Source organism: Lissotriton vulgaris, chromosome 6, assembly GCF_964263255.1.
Source record: "Lissotriton vulgaris chromosome 6, aLisVul1.2, whole genome shotgun sequence".
Lineage (NCBI taxonomy): Eukaryota > Metazoa > Chordata > Amphibia > Caudata > Salamandridae > Lissotriton > Lissotriton vulgaris.
In genome coordinates this window covers 1,112,670,055-1,112,687,066 of record NC_141694.1, presented here as the reverse complement: position 1 = coordinate 1,112,687,066, position 17,012 = coordinate 1,112,670,055, and the positions used below count along the sequence as shown (strand labels likewise).

The window sequence follows — 17,012 nt, the reverse complement described above, 5'->3', positions numbered from 1 at the left end:
AGGACCTAACTTAAAAAAAGATATCTGCATTATTGGATGGCTGGTCACCCAAGTTTCTGTCCTGGTGGGGTAGGGCTGAGACCCTTAAAATTATGTGCACACCACTGGTTAATTACCTAGCCAGCATGCTCCCAATGACTTTTTCAGACGAATTTGTCAAGAAAGTGGATAAGTTGTTTGGGGAGTGTCTGTGGCGAGGGAAAAAAGCCAGGAGATCATTGAAAAAGTTGCAGCTAGCAAAAGAGAAAGGCGGCCTGGGCATTCCCTCGTTCAGGAACTACCAGACGGCTTTCCTCTGCAAACAAGGTGCTCTTAGGCTGGTCGATTCTCCATCTTTTGTTCCAGTATGGTTATCTATTGAACAATCGATAATTGCACATGCACCCCTTCCGGCCCTCCTTAGCATGGATTTAGTGCATTTACCTCACTCCAAATATATCCTACTGAACACCAGACGAGCTCTCCTCAGGCTTGACCAATCCCATAAAACTTACTCCGTAATCAAGAAATCCACCCTGGTATCACTCTGGAAGAACCCTATGTTTCGGATAGATGGCAAAACCCTCTATTGGGATCTGTGGGCTAGAAGCAGTATCAACATGGTAAAAGACCTTTATGAAGGTACTCTACCCATCCCTTACTCGACACTGCAAACTACTTTTAATTTACCACCCATAGAATTTTATCAATTCCTGAAACTGAAATCCGTCATCTCTAAACGTACCCTCACTACTGAATTACCCTGGCTTATGACGCGCTTGCCAATCCTGTACCATGCTGACCAATTTGTGTCCAGAGTCTATAAATTACTCCTCCCCATGCCCAAGAAACCCCATAAGCTAACGGAAGGCAAATGGGAATCGGAACCTAACTCGACAGGAATAGCGATAGACTGGGATGTAATACATAGTACTGCACTATCAAATAAGGTTTCCCCGATCCTCTGTCAAACAAAGTACATGCTGCTGAACAGAGCATTCTGGACTCCTCAGAAGTTGTTTAAATGCCACCTAAAAGATACGCCCAATTGCTGGAATTGCCAGACAGCACCTGGGGATCTGGCGCATATGCTTTTTGATTGTTCCCTACTACGAACATTTTGGGGGAAAGTCTGCTTATATCCACCAGATATTTGGAATTAAACCTGCACAGGAATTTATTTATATCATACTGGGCTCAATAGATCCACAATTACCTGACATACATGATCGACAACTGTTAGATATCATGTTAACGCTGGCATGCAAGGTCATCCTTTGTAAATGGAAGAATTTTGCTGAGGTCAACTTTAAAATCTGGCTAGAATGGCTCTCCTTGAGAGGGGCGGACAATCCGGCGCTGCAGTCAGCTACATGGAAACCCTCCAACAAAAAACTGTGGTCCTCACTGGATGAGTCATCCTCTCACTTTGACCCTCCATGATGTAACCTTCTAAATGTTGATTATCCATATATGCTTCATTGACTGTATGATTCTATATGCTCAAATGATTGTATATTCTACTGTTGCTTGTACTATGGCTAATGCTCCCACCGATTGCTTAACCTTGATGCATTGATACACTTGTCCTTATTTTTCCTTCCTTTAATTTTCCCTTCCTTTGATTTTCTGTAGGCGTCATTTATTACCACGACTGTATTAATCTATGTATTGGAAGACTTACTGTATTGTCTTTGCTTTGTTTTTCAATCTTCAATAAAAAAGATTTGAAATTAAAAAAAAAAAAGAAGTATATCCCCAGGCTCAGCGTTGGTTTACTGACCAATTGAAGGCTGATAAACTACTCCTCAGACAGGCTGAGCGCCGTTGGAGGCGAAATTATGACCCCTCATTAAAGTCCATTTACACTGATTTATTAAAATCCTACAAAAAATCTATTATTTTGGCCAAATCCTCCCATTATTCCCAGAAAGTCATTAGTTCTGCATCTATAACAAAATAAATGTTTTCCATTGTGGCTGAACTCTCCCTACCTGATCGTGTTACGCCTCAGCCTCTACCTTCGCAGGCCTTGTGCGATGCCCTAAACTCATTTTTTATTAATAAAATTTCCACGATTAAAAATAATATCCCCCCCACCACCATGTCTCAGGTCAGTGCCCTTCCTTCTCCGAATCCTCATTCCCTGCATGAATTTCCCTGGACACTTTTCTTTCGTTACTTCAGGTTATCGGTTCTGGCTCCCCCAACGACTGCTGTCCTCCCCAAATCTTAAGAGATGCCTTCATGGCCTGTCCCGGCCCTCCTCTTGACCTTCTTAATCGTTCACTCTCTACAGGCTTTGTCCCCGATGCTTTCAAAAGAGCTGTGGTAGTTCCTATTTAAAAAAACCCGGTTCTGACCCTGCGGTCCTAGGTAACTACCGACCTATCTCCCTCCTTCCCTATCTGGGGAAGGTCTTGGAGACTTAAGTCACTCGTTGCCTGAGCACCTTCATCGAGGAAACTCACTTCCTTGACGACCAACAGGCAGGCTTCAGACCGGTCCACTCCACGGAAGCAGTGGTGGTGGCGGTTATGGATACACTGAGACAGGGGGCAGATAAGAACTTGGCCCAGGCTCTGGTGCTATTAGATCTCTCGGCCGCTTTTGACACGGTCGATCATGACATCTTGATCGATCGTGTCAGAAATGCGGGTATCTCGGGCCCGGCCCCGTCTTGGATTGTGTCCTTCCTCCAACGCCGCTCCCAATCGGTACTACTGTCCACCTTCTCTGCTCCCCAAACGTCACTTTCCTGCGGTGTTCCCCAGGGTTCTGCTTTGTCCCCTCTTTTGTTTAATCTTTATATGCAGCCCCTTCTAGTCTCTCTTCGTCACTCCTCTGTTACCATCTTTAACTATGCAGATGATCTGCAACTCATCTTTCCCATCGACCCTTCCCCTCTCTCTTGCTCCAATTTCCAATCCACTATGCTTACCATCTACGAGTGGATGAACTTCAGCCAGTTGAAGCTCAACCCTAGCAAGACAGAGCTGGTTCTGATCGGTGGGCTCTCACAGCCCTGGACTCCCAACTTCTGGCCCCCTGCCCTCGGTCCCCCTCCCTGTCCAGTTAACTCCGTGAAGAGCCTAGGAGTCATTATTTCGAGTGACCTCTCGATGCGGCCGCATATCAACGCTGTCACCTCGGCCTGCTTCTACCATCTTCGTAGAATCGGGAAGTTCCGAAGGTTTTTATCACTAGAGGCTCTTACCTGGTCATCATGGCCCTGGTCACCTCGCGTTTAGACTATGCCAACTGTCTATACGTGGGGATTCCCGCATACCATCTTCACCGACTTCAACTGGTGCAAAACCAGGCAGCCAGACTAATTTTTCAGCAGCCCAAACACCAACACGTTACGCCGTTGCTGAAAACCCTACACTGGCTCCCGATTGCGCAACGATGCATCTTCAAAATGGGTTGCACCATTTTCAAATCTTTATCTACCTCTGCCCCCGTTTTTATTTTTTCTTGTCTGCACCCCCACGTTCCCTCTCGACACCTCAGATCCTCTGCCCACAACCTCTTGATCACTCCTAGGTTTAAACGTAAGAAGCACGGTGGTGCCTGTTTATCTTTTCTTGCTCCTTCTACCTGGAACTCTTTCCCCCTCTCAATCCGGCTTATACCTGACTTTTCTACCTTCCGTAAATTTTTGAAAACTTACCTGTTTCGTCTTGCTCATGACTAGTTGCTTCTTTTCTCCTGCGTCCTTCTCCCACTGGTTCTCTGAGCGCCCAGAAACCAATTGGTGTATGTGCGCCGTACCAAATACCTTTAACATAACATAACATGACATGCGTCAGACTGGATCCGGAAAATTAGCGTAGCAATACCCCTGCGCGTCGGTAGGCGTTGTCCGCGGCTCCGCGTCCGTCGTCTGCGTCATTAGCGCCGGAATGACGTCGTCAGAGTACTTAGACGCTGCCCATGCGCGCTGACGTCAGTTCTGATACACAGCTTTTCCGCGCCAGATACGCAGAGCCATGATAGAACCAACACTGGTGCCATGAAACTAGGGCCCTGAAAGGGGATGACCTTAACCCTAGATATCGGTTCGCAGAACGGGGAGGATGGGTGAGTCGGTAAGGAATCTATCACTAACTAATGTCTCTTACAGATATATCGTTACACAAGTAGTAACTTGTGCATCTGAAAGAGACACGTTAGTGATAGATTCCTTACCTTAGAATAGATTCCCCAGCAATACCAACCCCGGTGGTGGGTCTGCAAACCAATAATCACACCAGAAAGTACTGGAGGACGGAACAGCCAAAGAAGCCATCCCTCCGGACTTGGCTGTCCAGGCAGTAGCGTCTTGCAAACGTGTGAAGCGAGGCCCACGTAGCTGCCTGGCAAATGTCCTGCAAGGGCACTCCTCGGCCCAGGGTAGTTGTAGTCGCCGTGGCCAGAGTAGATTGAGCCCGCAATCCAGCAGGGGGCTCCTTTTTGGCCATGGAGTAACATGCCTGGATGCACAAGATGATCCACTGCGAGATGGTCCTCTTGTGCACCGCCTTTCCCTTCTTAGCGCCCACGTAACCAACAAAGAGTTGGTCATCCACCCGGAACTGGCGTGTGCAATCTAGATAATAAGAGCTCACGTTTTGGGTCCAGACGGTGGAGCCTCTCTTCCTCTTTCGAGGGATGCGGAGGCGGAAAGAAGGTGGGCAAGGTAATGGACTGCCCGATGTGGAGGCCGTGACAACCTTGGGCAGGAAAGAGGGTCTCGTCCGCAACACAACCTTGTCCGGATGGACAGATAGGAAAGGAGGTGTAGAAGAAAGAGCCTGGAGCTCACTCACTCTCCTGGCAGAGGTGATGGCCACCAGGAAAGCAGTCTTCAAAGTAAGAAGACGGAGAGGACAGTTATGGAGCGGCTCAAAGGAAGCACACATTAGGTAAGTACAAGATTCAAGTCCCACAGGGGCATCACAAAGGGAACAGGAGGGATCATGTGTGTGATGCCCTTCAAAAACCTATTTACAATGGGGGACTTGAATAAGGAAGGCGGATCAGGTAGCCGTAAGAAGGCGGAAAGGGCAGAAAGGTACCCCTTGAGAGTGCCCAGAGCAGAGCCCTGCTGGGCAAGAGAAAGAAGAAAGAGGAGAACCTCAGAAAGGGGTGCAGAGAGTGGGTCCACAGTCTTTGCTGTGCACCATGCCACAAATCTGTTCCACCTGCAGGCATATACCGACTTTGTGGAGGGACGCCTGGCTGCCAGAATGATATCACAGACTTCGGGAGGCAAGTCAAATGGCCTCAACTGCCGCCGGTCAATCTCCAAGCTTGTAGGTGGAGACTGGACAGGTTCGGGTGCAGAACCGTCCCCTAATGCTACGACAGTAGGTTCTCCCGAAGAGGCAGACGAATCGGGGGATCGACTGACATGCTGAGTAGCTCGGGATACCAGTATCTTCGTGCCCAGTCCGGAGCCACCAGAATAACCTGGGCCCGGTCGCGCCTGATGTTCTTCAGCACTCTGGGCAGAAGTGGTATAGGCGGAGAGGCGTACAATAGACCGCAACTCCACTCGAGACGAAAAGCGTCTCCGAGCGAGTGCCGCCTTGGAAATTCCAACACGCAGAACTGATGACATTGCGCGTTCTCTTCTGTGGCGAATAGATCTAACCAAGGCTCTCCCCATTGCTGAAAGAGACCTTGCGCCACGTCCGAGTTCAGACGCCATTCGTGATCCATCATGCACCGACGGCTGAGCTCGTCCGCCCTGGCATTCAGAGAGCCTGCCAGGTGTTGAACCACCAGGGTCACGCCCTGATGTTCCAGCCACTGCCAGAGGCGCAGAGCCTCCTGGCAGAGGGTCCACGACCCTGTTTGTTGAAGTACCACATGGCGGTGGTGTTGACCGTGAACACCTGCACTACACTCCCCCGGACAGAGGGGAGGAATGCCTTCAGTGCTAGACGAATCGCCCGCAGCTCCAAAAGGTTGATATGGAGCCGGGACTCCGCCGGAGACCAGAAGCCTCTGATCTCCGCCTCTCCCATGTGGCCTCCCCAGCCCTGGAGGGACGCGTCCGTCACAACCACGTGCTCCGGGTGGGGTAGGGAGAGGGATCTGCCACTGACCCAATCGCGGTCCGTGAGCCACCACTGCAGTTGTTTCGCAGTGCCCTCCGAGATCAAGACATGATCGGACAAGTTGTCCTGATGCTGGGCCCACTGAAACTTCAGGTCCCACTGCAGAGCCCGCATCCGCCACCTGGGGTGATGCACCAGAAGGATGCAGGAGGCCATCAGCCCCAGAAGCCGCAGCGTCAACCTGACCGAGACTCGGGATAAAGGCTGAAAGATTGGAATCAGAGCCTGTATATTCCGAACCCGCTGTTCAGGTGGGTAGACCCGAAACTGCGCCGAGTCGAGAACCGCTCCGATGAAGAGGAGCTTCTGAGAGGGACACAGGTGCGACTTCGGCACGTTGATGGAGAACCCCAGCAAGTGCAGGAGGTCGGCCGTAGTCTGGAGGTGGCTGACGACTGTCTGGGGCGAGCCCACCTTCAACAACCAGTCATCGAGGTAGGGGAAGACTGACACCCCTACCCAGCGCAGATGAGCTGCGACCACCGCCATCACCTTCGTGAACACCCGTGTGGTGCTGGTAAGGCCGAAGGGGAGCACGGTAAACTGAAAGTGCTCGTGGCCTACCGTGAACCGCAGGTAATGCCGGTGGGCCGGCAGGACTGGGATGTGAAAATAAGCGTCCTGCAAGTCCAACGCTACCAGCCAGTCTCCAGGGCAGCTAAGAACTGAGCCAAAGTCAGCATCTTGAACTTCTCCTTCCGGAGGAAGCCGTTGACGTTCCGTAGGTCCAAGATAGGGCGTAGGCCCCCTTTGCCCTTCTTGGGTACCAGAAAGTAGTGGGAGTAACAACCACACCCTACTTCTGGCCCAGGAACACGCTCAATGGCCCCCTTGGCCAAGAGGGCGTGACTTCCTCTTGCAGAAGCTGCAAGTGATTCCCCGACACGCGGTGGAATTGCAGTGGCATGGCTGGAGGGGTCGCCTCGAAGGGGAGGGAGTAGCCCCTTCGGACGATCTGCAGCATCCACCTGTCCGACGTGACCGTGCGCCAGTGGGAGAGGTGATGGCGAACCCTGCCTCCCACAGGCGTTACATGGGCCTGAAAACTCGGAAGGTTTTGAGGCAGGTGCTGCAGAGGGAGGTGTGGACTAGCCTCGCCGTTGTCCCCGAACGCTGCCACGGCGGTTTCCACGGCCGCCACCGCGCTGTTGAACATTCTGCGGTGCGTGGCTGGCAGCACGTGTGGGGGCGTCCCTTCCTTGGCCACGAAAGGAACGAAAGGCGCCCGTTTGCTGACGTGTGGCCAAGAGGCCCAAGGTCTTGGCCGTAGCCCTGGAGTCCTTAAAACGCTCAAGCGCATGGTTTGCCTTGTCGCCAAAAAGGCGACGGCCATCGAACGGCATGTCCAGAAGTGTGGCCTGGACATCCGCCGAAAAGTTGGCGGACCTCAACCAGGCGTGGCGTCGAACCGCCACGGTCGTTGCCATCGCCCTGCCCAGTGAGTCCGTGGTATCCAGCCCACACCGGATGGAATATCGCCCTGCATCTCGGCCCTCCACAAGGGTTTGGGCGAGTTTAGCCCGGAACTCCTCCGGACATTGCGGCAGCACGTCCGCGACCGCGTCCCAAAGGGTGTGGGTGTAGCGGCCCAAGAGACAGGCGGCATTGACAGACCGCAGCCCGAAGCTTAGGGACGAGACACTTTCTTCCCGAACTGTTCATAACTCTTGGATTCCCGATTGGGCGGGGCCGACGGTAATGCGGTCTGGGAAGTGGAGGCCTGGATAACCAGGCTCTCGGGGGTGGAATGGGTGGACAAAAAGCAAGGGTCGCCCGGGGCCGAGCGGTAGCGTCTGGCCACGTTCCTATCCACAGGCGGACCAGTGGCGGGCTTGGACCAAGTGCCCACAAGAACGTCACACAAGGCCTCATTGAACGGCAGCAGAGGCTCGCTGGAGCTTGACTGCGGTTTGAGGACCTCAGTGAGGTTAGTCCCCCCCGGCCGCGACGGGGAGCTAAACGTTTAAGGCCTTGGCCGCCATCGTCAACATTACACTGTAAGTAGACCCCTTCTCCGAAGCCACGGTTGGAGGGGAGACAAATCCAGTGTCTGGCGAAGTGTCAATACCACTGGCCTCCCCAAGCTCATATGTCCAGTCCTGTTGAGACAGGCACTCCAGTGCCAGAGGGTCCTCAGACCCCTCCCAATCTCCCTCGTCACCCGTCTCCTGTAAAACAGGATTAACAGACGGGGCCTCCTCATGGAAATAAAAATCTCCAAAGGCCGTTGGAAGCGGTGCCGTTCCGGCACCAGAGTCGGACCGAAGGGAACATTGGGGACGGCGTCCACAGTGGGTGCCGGGGACGGCGTCCACAGTGGGTGCCGGGGACGGCGTCCACAGAGGGTGCCGGGGGCGATACCCGTGGGGCCGGCGCCGGTGAGGTCGTGAGGTCGACCGGCGATGACCCGGATCCGGAAGCAGATCCGGTGAGGTCCGGCGGCGCCGGGACCGAAGTCGCCGTCGGGGCCAAAGCACCAGACGGCGTCGGGCCGAAGTACCCGACCCGCTAGGGCCTCCAGCCGGGACCGTTGGGCCCGGAGGCGCCACAGAACCAGACTGAGGAGGGAGGGACCTCATGGCCATGAGGTACCGCTCGATCTCCTCCGGCGTCGCGCCGTGCCCAGGGACCCGAAGGTGTGGGGCAGGCAGCGACGCTTGCGACTCCCGCGGAGCCGTGTGGGCGGTGTCGCCCGAACCCCCGGCCGCATCGTGTGATCGTCGGGGTGAGTCGGAGGAACAATGACGTCTCTCCGACCTCTCATGCCTCTTACGTGAGGACTTGGATCCCGACGACCGATGTCCACTCCCGGAGCTGCGATGACTCCGACCCCGCGACCGGTCCCCCGACCTCCCGTGGGACCGGGACCTGGAACAGTGCGGGCCGACTGCCGGAGCTCGAGTCGCTTGCGGGACCGCTGCCGCCTAGCTTTAGACGTCAGGGCCCTGCAGTCGGAGCAGGTGTGGTCGAGGCCTAAACACTTCAGGCACCGGCGATGGGGGTCAGTCGGTCGCACTTCGAACAGGGTTTGAACCCAGGCATCCCTACTGGCACCGATCGAGTCGAAGACTCGAGGAAAGAAATGATCAAAAAGATCAAAAAGTATAGTAAAAAAATAACTAGGGGTAGAGCTTCTCCGAATCTGCGCTAGCTGGAGCGGAAAAAAGAAGTACTGACGTCAGCGCGCATGGGCGGCGTCTAAGTAGTCCGACGACGTCATTCCGGCGCCTACGACGCCGACGACGGACGCGGAGCCGCGGACAACGCCTACGGACGCGCAGGGGTATTGCTACGCAAAAATTTCCGGATCCAGTCTGACGCCTGGGGATACGGTAAGGAATCTATCACTAACGTGTCTCTTTCAGATGCTGGTGTTTCCTGTGATGTTGAGATGTAGACATCACAGGAGGTACACATTTCCCAATGGTGACAGGTGTTGGTCTGGAGACCACTCTTGGTATTGGAATAGACGCCAGTAACTCTTGTGCTGTGATAGTGCGAGGTTGAGAAGGCAGATTAATTCAAACAAATTGAATCGGCAATGAATTGTCAGGTGGTATTACAAAGCGTGGAACACCTAGTAATGTGGTATGACTTAGTCAGAGCCTCACTCTCCTTTTGGGTATCCGTGTGTATGGAGACGCTGAAAATCTTGAAGTTGACTTCGCCATAATAGATATAGATTGGGGGGGGAGGGGGGAGAACCTTGGTGAGTGGGTTGTGGATGTTGAGTAAACTGACTGGATTAACAGCGTGGATGACACTGAGAAAGTCATGGCTGGTCTTGATGTTGAGGGAGATGTCTTAAACGTCTACCAAGGTGAGTCTCCCTTAGCAGTGATTGCTTCTGATTGGACACTTAACTAGACAGTGAACAAGTCGCTGCTGCCAGAGGGTCTTTTAATCTTAAGGAAATGCTAGACTCTGGACTTTCTTGACTCTAGGTCCTGCAATATCACGTTGCTAGCGATGATCCCACTTTCAATGGTAAGCATGTCGGAGCTGAGGTTTTCCCGCCAACATCTTCGGTGTCTATTGGAAGTCCCATCAAGAGCGGTGAAAATAACGTAATTTTCTATAATCTTTCTTGCTCCTTTCCTTGAATCTAGCTCTGGGGAATTCTTTTCGAGGTGCAGGCATCTTCAAGCTAGCTGGCCAAGTGGCTTCTCAGCCCACCACTTCTTATTCTCTTTTGCTATCATGTCAAAGCTTTCCACTGTATTACAATGTTTTCTCATTAGGCTGCACTTTTCCCTCAATGCTTGACAGGTTGTTTTATCTCTTTATATTTCACGCTATTTCACATGCTGCATCGTAATTTTGAGATTGTTAGTACAGGTCTTAATTCATCAGATAGACTTTTGAAGGGTCTTGCTCATATGTACCTTGGCAGCCAAAGTATATAATTCTATGAACAAATATTGAATATGAAGAGTTCCAGGGCCACACGTGCAGCAGTAATTATTCTAATGTTAATGAATATCAATGAAGATCCTACAATGCAGAAACATACCTTATGGTTTAACTGAATAGTCTAAGTAAGTGGTATCATTATCAATTATAACTGCAGTAAATACTAAATTGTGCACAAGTTAAAATTATAAGCATGCCAATATGATGATCGATGTGTTTGGGTGGGGTACATTCTACATTAGAGCAAAACATGCAACGCATAGTTAAAGAGCACTAGGCGTTCAAACACTCAATAAATGCATTTAGTTTGGTCTCAAATGCACATGATCTCCTGTGTGTAACTCATAGGAAAGATTGGGCGCAGGGGACTAATCATTTTGTTTTTATTAAGGCACCATTAATTAAACAGAAGCACAGATCTGTTTCTACATACCACATTTTCTATACCAATATTTATCGAATAGGAATGCCTCAGTCACCAGCAGAGGCCGGTCTTCCGTCTACAATGGTAGTCTGTATAAGTACTGAACTCAAAGCACCAATAAATTAAGAACAGAAAACAACACTAGTAAGACTTGTCAGCATACACAGAGTTCAGCATCAAACAGTACACAAAGTCAACATACAAGCAATATTCATCTCACCTGAAATGGCTTTTGGTAAATTTCTTCCATGGCAAGTCGTCCGTACTCTGTGAACAACTATTAAGGGAAAAATATTAGAAACTACAACACATTAAAATAGACTGTGCAAAATAAGCAATAACACTGGAAAATTTCAAAGAATTTAAATAGAAAAAGACAACACCAGCTGTCAATGAGCTCATTTTGTCTTCTGTCGTACACTTCGTCCATTTATGGCACTTGTGTTTAATTGTTCATACAACTACAAAGTTAATAACATTGGTAGAATGTATCATTATTGCATAGACCATTTTGAAGTTACATAATTCAATTCACTTTTAATTGGGCTCGCCAGCTGATGCGCTTGCGCATAGCTGGCGAGCTATATTGTGGCTTAAACAGAGCTTAACCATCTCGGCGATTTGTTGCAGTGCTCGAGAGCACGTGCACATCAAAGCCACTAGCCTCCTCAGGCATCTCAAAGCTTCCCTCAACCGGCATTTCTCCTCCCCTAATTATTCAGTGCACGGCCAGCCGGCCGGCACATCAAAGGCTGCTGCTCCCGGCCCCTATTCTTCCCTTCTTGCCTCTCCCCGCCCACCCTTCCCACCACAGCAATGCCGAGGGCTTGTTTATATTGCAGCCTAACCATCTCGCACGCTGCTCTTGAAAGAATAACCGTTGTTGGTCATGATATAATTAAACGCTGTAATTATTTTATCAGGGCCACACAATTTTATAAAGTCTTTTGCTGGCATTTTTGTTTTATGCGGATTGCTATTTTACACCTTTTACATGCTGGCGATTTGCTTCAAAGGAATACATTCATCCTGAATCCTGTTACTAGAGCTTTCTCCTCTTCTGCTATATATATTTCATTGATCTCTTTTACTAATGATTTATAAAAAGTGCCACCCACCACACAGCTCCACCTACACAGCTCCACCGATGCACCCACCACACAGCTCCACCGATGCACCCACCACACAGTTCCACCGATGCACCCACCACACAGCTCCACCGAGGCACCCACCACACAGCTCCACGACAGCTCCACCACACAGCTCCACCGAGGCACCCACCACACAGCTCCACCGAGGCACCCACCACACAGCTCCACCGAGGCACCCACCACACAGCTCCACCGAGGCACCCACCACACAGCTCCACCGAGGCACCCACCACACAGCTCCACCGAGGCACCCACCACACAGCTCCACCGAGGCACCCACCACACAGCTCCACCGAGGAACCCAGCTCCAGCGAGGCAGCCACCACACAGCTCCAGCGATGCACCCACCACACAGCTCCACCGACACAGCTCCAGCGATGCACCCACCACACAGCTCCACCGACACAGCTCCAGCGATGCACCCACCACACAGCTCCACCGACACAGCTCCACCGATGCACCCACCACACAGCTCCACAGAGGCACCCACCACACAGCTCCACAGAGGCACCCACCACACAGCTCCACAGAGGCACCCACCACACAGCTCCACAGAGGCACCCACCACACAGCTCCACCGATGCACCCACCACACAGCTCCAGCGATGCAGCCACCACACAGCTTCAGCGATGCAGCCACCACACAGCTCCACCGACACAGCTCCACCGAGACACCCACCACACAAGCTCCACCGAGGCACCCACCACACAAGCTCCACCGAGGCACCCACCACACAAGCTCCACCGAGGCACCCACCACACAAGCTCCACCGAGGCACCCACCACACAAGCTCCACCGAGGCACCCACCACACAAGCTCCACTGAGGCACCCACCACACAGCTCCACCGAGGCAACCACCACACAGCTCCACTGAGGCACCCACCACACAGCTCCACCGATGCACCCACCACACAGCTCCACCGATGCACCCACCGATGCACCCACCACACAGCTCCACAGATGCACCCACCACCCAGCTCCACAGATGCACCCACCACCCAGCTCCACAGATGCACCCACCACCCAGCTCCACAGATGCACCCACCACCCAGCTCCACCGATGCACCCACCACACAGCTCCACCGATGCACCCACCACACAGCTCCACCGATGCACCCACCACACAGCTCCAACGATGCACCCACCACACAGCTCCACCGACCCAGCTCCACCGATGCACCCACTAAGCTCCACCGATGCACCCACTAAGCTCCACCGAGGCACCCACTAAGCTCCGCCGAGGCACCCACTAAGCTCCGCCGAGGCACCCACTAAGCTCCGCCGAGGCACCCACCACACAGCTCCGCCGAGGCACCCACCACACAGCTCCGCCGAGGCACCCACCACACAGCTCCGCCGAGGCACCCACCACACAGCTCCGCCGAGGCACCCACCACACAGCTCCGCCGAGGCACCCACCACACAGCTCCGCCGATGCACCCACCACACAGCTCCGCCGATGCACCCACCACACAGCTCCGCCGATGCACCCACCACACAGCTCCGCCGATGCACCCACCACACAGCTCCGCCGATGCACCCACCACACAGCTCCGCCGATGCACCCACCACACAGCTCCGCCGATGCACCCACCACACAGCTCCGCCGATGCACCCACCACACAGCTCCGCCGATGCACCCACCACACAGCTCCGCCGATGCACCCACCACACAGCTCCGCCGATGCACCCACCACACAGCTCCGCCGATGCACCCACCACACAGCTCCGCCGATGCACCCACCACACAGCTCCGCCGATGCACCCACCACACAGCTCTGCCGATGCACCCACCACACAGCTCCGCCGATGCACCCACCACACAGCTCCGCCGATGCACCCACCACACAGCTCCGCCGATGCACCCACCACACAGCTCCGCCGATGCACCCACCACACAGCTATGCCGATGCACCCATCAAACAGCTCCACCGATGCACCCACTAAGCTCCACCGATGCACCCACTAAGCTCCACCTAGACACCCACCACACAGCTCCACCGATGCTCCAACTAAGCTCCACCAATGCACCCACCAAACAGCTCCACCAATGCACCCACCAAACAGCTCCACCAATGCACACACCACTCAGCGCAACCACAGCATCACTCAGCGCAACCACAGCATCACTCAGCGCAACCACAGCATCACTCAGCGCAACCACAGCATCACTGGTTCAAATATGTTCTTTCAATGTTTCAAGCTGTTTTCAAGCTTTCACGCTTTATTACAAATCACAAAAAGATGTTAATATTTCACTTCTGTTCTGATTTTCGTCACAATAAAAAACACTGAACATAATCTTCACAAAAGTTATTTAAAAAAGTTTAAGCTATTGCCATTACAAATTAAATAAATTATTTAAGTGGAGAAGCGTGGCTCAGTGGTTAGAGGCGGCAGACCCGGAAGCTGAGATCGACCGTGGACCAGGGTTCGATTCCCCGCCTCGGCGGGTCTTGGGCTCAAAAATTCCACGGACTCGTTAATTCTTGCTCCGGTGCCTTCTCCACTCACGGGGTCACACTCTGCGACTCTGGGCAATAGCTTGCTGAATCTCCACTACGGCCCCTCGCGGCGGGATGCCTGGCTTTCACCTTGTGGACACCCTGCCGTGGTTTCTCACAGGGGAATACCAGGACGGGTTCCCTAAGCAAGCGCCGGGACGCTTACGGGCAGGTGTGCGCTTTACAAGTCCATCACATTTACATTTACAAGTATTAATTATTTTTTTTAAATTAAAAGCCATGGTTATTTGTAATATCAATACATCTAAGTCACGTAAATACAAAACATGTTGCATTACATAGGTGTCACATTTGCGAAAGTTATAACTATTGGCATTGTAAATGAGAAAGCTATTAATTTAGCTGTTATAAAAAAAAGACACAAATAAAAAAAAATCATTTATAAGACCAATAGCTCAAACTTTCCTAATGCGTGCCCTATTGCATTTCCAATGCTTGTTTTGGTTACAAATGTGTCCATAAAAGCACAAAAACCTAGCAATCCATCACTTTAAAAATATAAAAAGAGAACTTAAAAATCCAACTTTGACGAAAACCAGCAACAAGTAATTCCCTACAAATACAAGAGCAGTAAACATGACAAAAACAAATCACACACTAGCTGTTAACTTGCATAGCAATCTGGTACATATAAAGTGCAGAGAATATATCCACGCAAGTAATACATCGAGATTAAGTTGCCTTAGTCTTCGTTTTAACGAACGTCAGCAGAGGAGGAGTTTGCAGTACATTTCAAGCATCTTCACAGCATAAAAACATGCATGTAGGAAACAACCTGAAGCTTTGTCTGCAGTGTCAATTTTCAACAACATCTCAATGATAGCCATCCAATGTCAGAAGGTAAAGTTCAGTTTTTGGTTTAGAGGTTTTGGATGATCTTCAGAATGCTACAAATGCTCGACATTCAGCACTGCTCGTCACCTCTGCATGCTCATCACTCAAACTGTCCGGGTGATTTAACTTGAATGCCTGCTACTTTACTGGTGTCTGTGAAGACTGCCTACAGTACATCAAAATCACAGAGCCCATTAGGATGTTCTGAAGACTAATGTGCTACAGTGGTGGCAGATGATTACCAGAGGGCTTCATGATATTGAAAATGCAATGCTCGAGTGCTAGGCCTTTCTTTACAAATTACCATTTGCAAGCATCTTAGTTCAATTTAATCAACTAATTACAGTTATTGGATAACCTTAAACTCAAACTACGTACGCCCTTTTGCAATTCTATGTCAGGACCGGAGGCTTCAGATTATGCTATATCTTCCTTCGCTTTATTAACATAAAGAAACCACAGCAGCTTAGGAAAAGATATAATAAGAACAAAAAAATGCTTTAAACATAAAGCATTGACGTAATGTTCAACAAAAAATCAACAACAACTCCCAAGAGTCTCTTTGTTATAATCATAGTCCACAGTCCTTTGTCACTGTTCATCATCCCTATATAACCGGACTTCCCATCATCTTCCTCCTCTTTCTTCGCTGCTCCCGCAGCCAGATAAGTGCTTTTCTATTTGTCTTCTTTTATTGTGCTTGATGTCTTGCGGTCTTTGGGGACTCCTTGCATGGTTTATTTCCTTTCAGAGTCCCTTAGTTGCGGGAACGTTCTGCCGTTCCTACGCGACTTTTTTCCCACTTGTGTGCGGTGTGTACATAGACCGCAAGGGGGCGGCCTGTCGCCTCGCCGACCCTCCGGCGCGCCTCCGCGGTGCGAGGAGCCGCGCCGTGGGGTCTGCTTGCGCAGGGGCCGACCCTCGCGTACCCCTCTGACACCTGGTGCTCCGGGTCTGTACTTCACAAATTGACGCCCTTTGGGGTCTGTATGGCGGTTTTGACCGCGTGAATCGCCTTCGGGCGAGATCTGTGCACCTCTTTATTCGTGTGTGGCCTAGCGCGCTTGAGGGGTACGTAGACCCGGTCCCGGCGAGGAGGGTCTGCGCGCTTGGGGGTTGGTGCAGCCCACCTGCCACGTCAGCTGGCCCAAAACGTGATCGCAGCCGCTGGGCCTGCCCACATTCGAGAACTTTCTCGGTTGCCGCCCTCTTGGGTGCCCCGCATTTGCCCTTGGTTCCGACATGGAAGGGGAGTATGATGAGGAGGCCTGCCCCTATCTGCAGGATGATGAGTTTTATCAGGCGGTGGACAGCTCCATCTATCGTTGTGTGACGGAGGTGGTAGGGCCCATGGAGGACCGCCTTTCGGCCCGCATCGTAGAGGAGTGTGCCAAGCTGGCAGCGGCGCAGGTGCCGCCGCCCCCCGAGCTCCCGGGGACGTCCGGCGGGTTGCCGCCCGCTCCGAAGAGACCCCGGGGTGAGGAGCCTTCATCGGAGGCCCAAGGCGTGGACAAGGGCGCCTTCGAGCGTCTTCGTGACGCCTTCCTGGCCAAGGCGACGGCGGTGCCTCCGACGCC

General features: G+C 52.1%; 1 protein-coding gene across 2 annotated transcripts in view; it reads right to left on the bottom strand.

The window, feature by feature from the left end:
- ATL2 (atlastin GTPase 2) overlaps window positions 1-17,012 on the bottom strand; it is an 837,115-nt gene that overhangs the window by 366,421 nt on the left and 453,682 nt on the right. For both annotated transcript variants that reach the window (XM_086927189.1, XM_086927190.1), the window contains exon 6: window positions 11,144-11,200. In XM_086927189.1, the coding sequence (XP_086783315.1) occupies window positions 11,144-11,200 (57 nt within the window). The remainder of the gene's footprint in view (window positions 1-11,143; window positions 11,201-17,012) is intronic.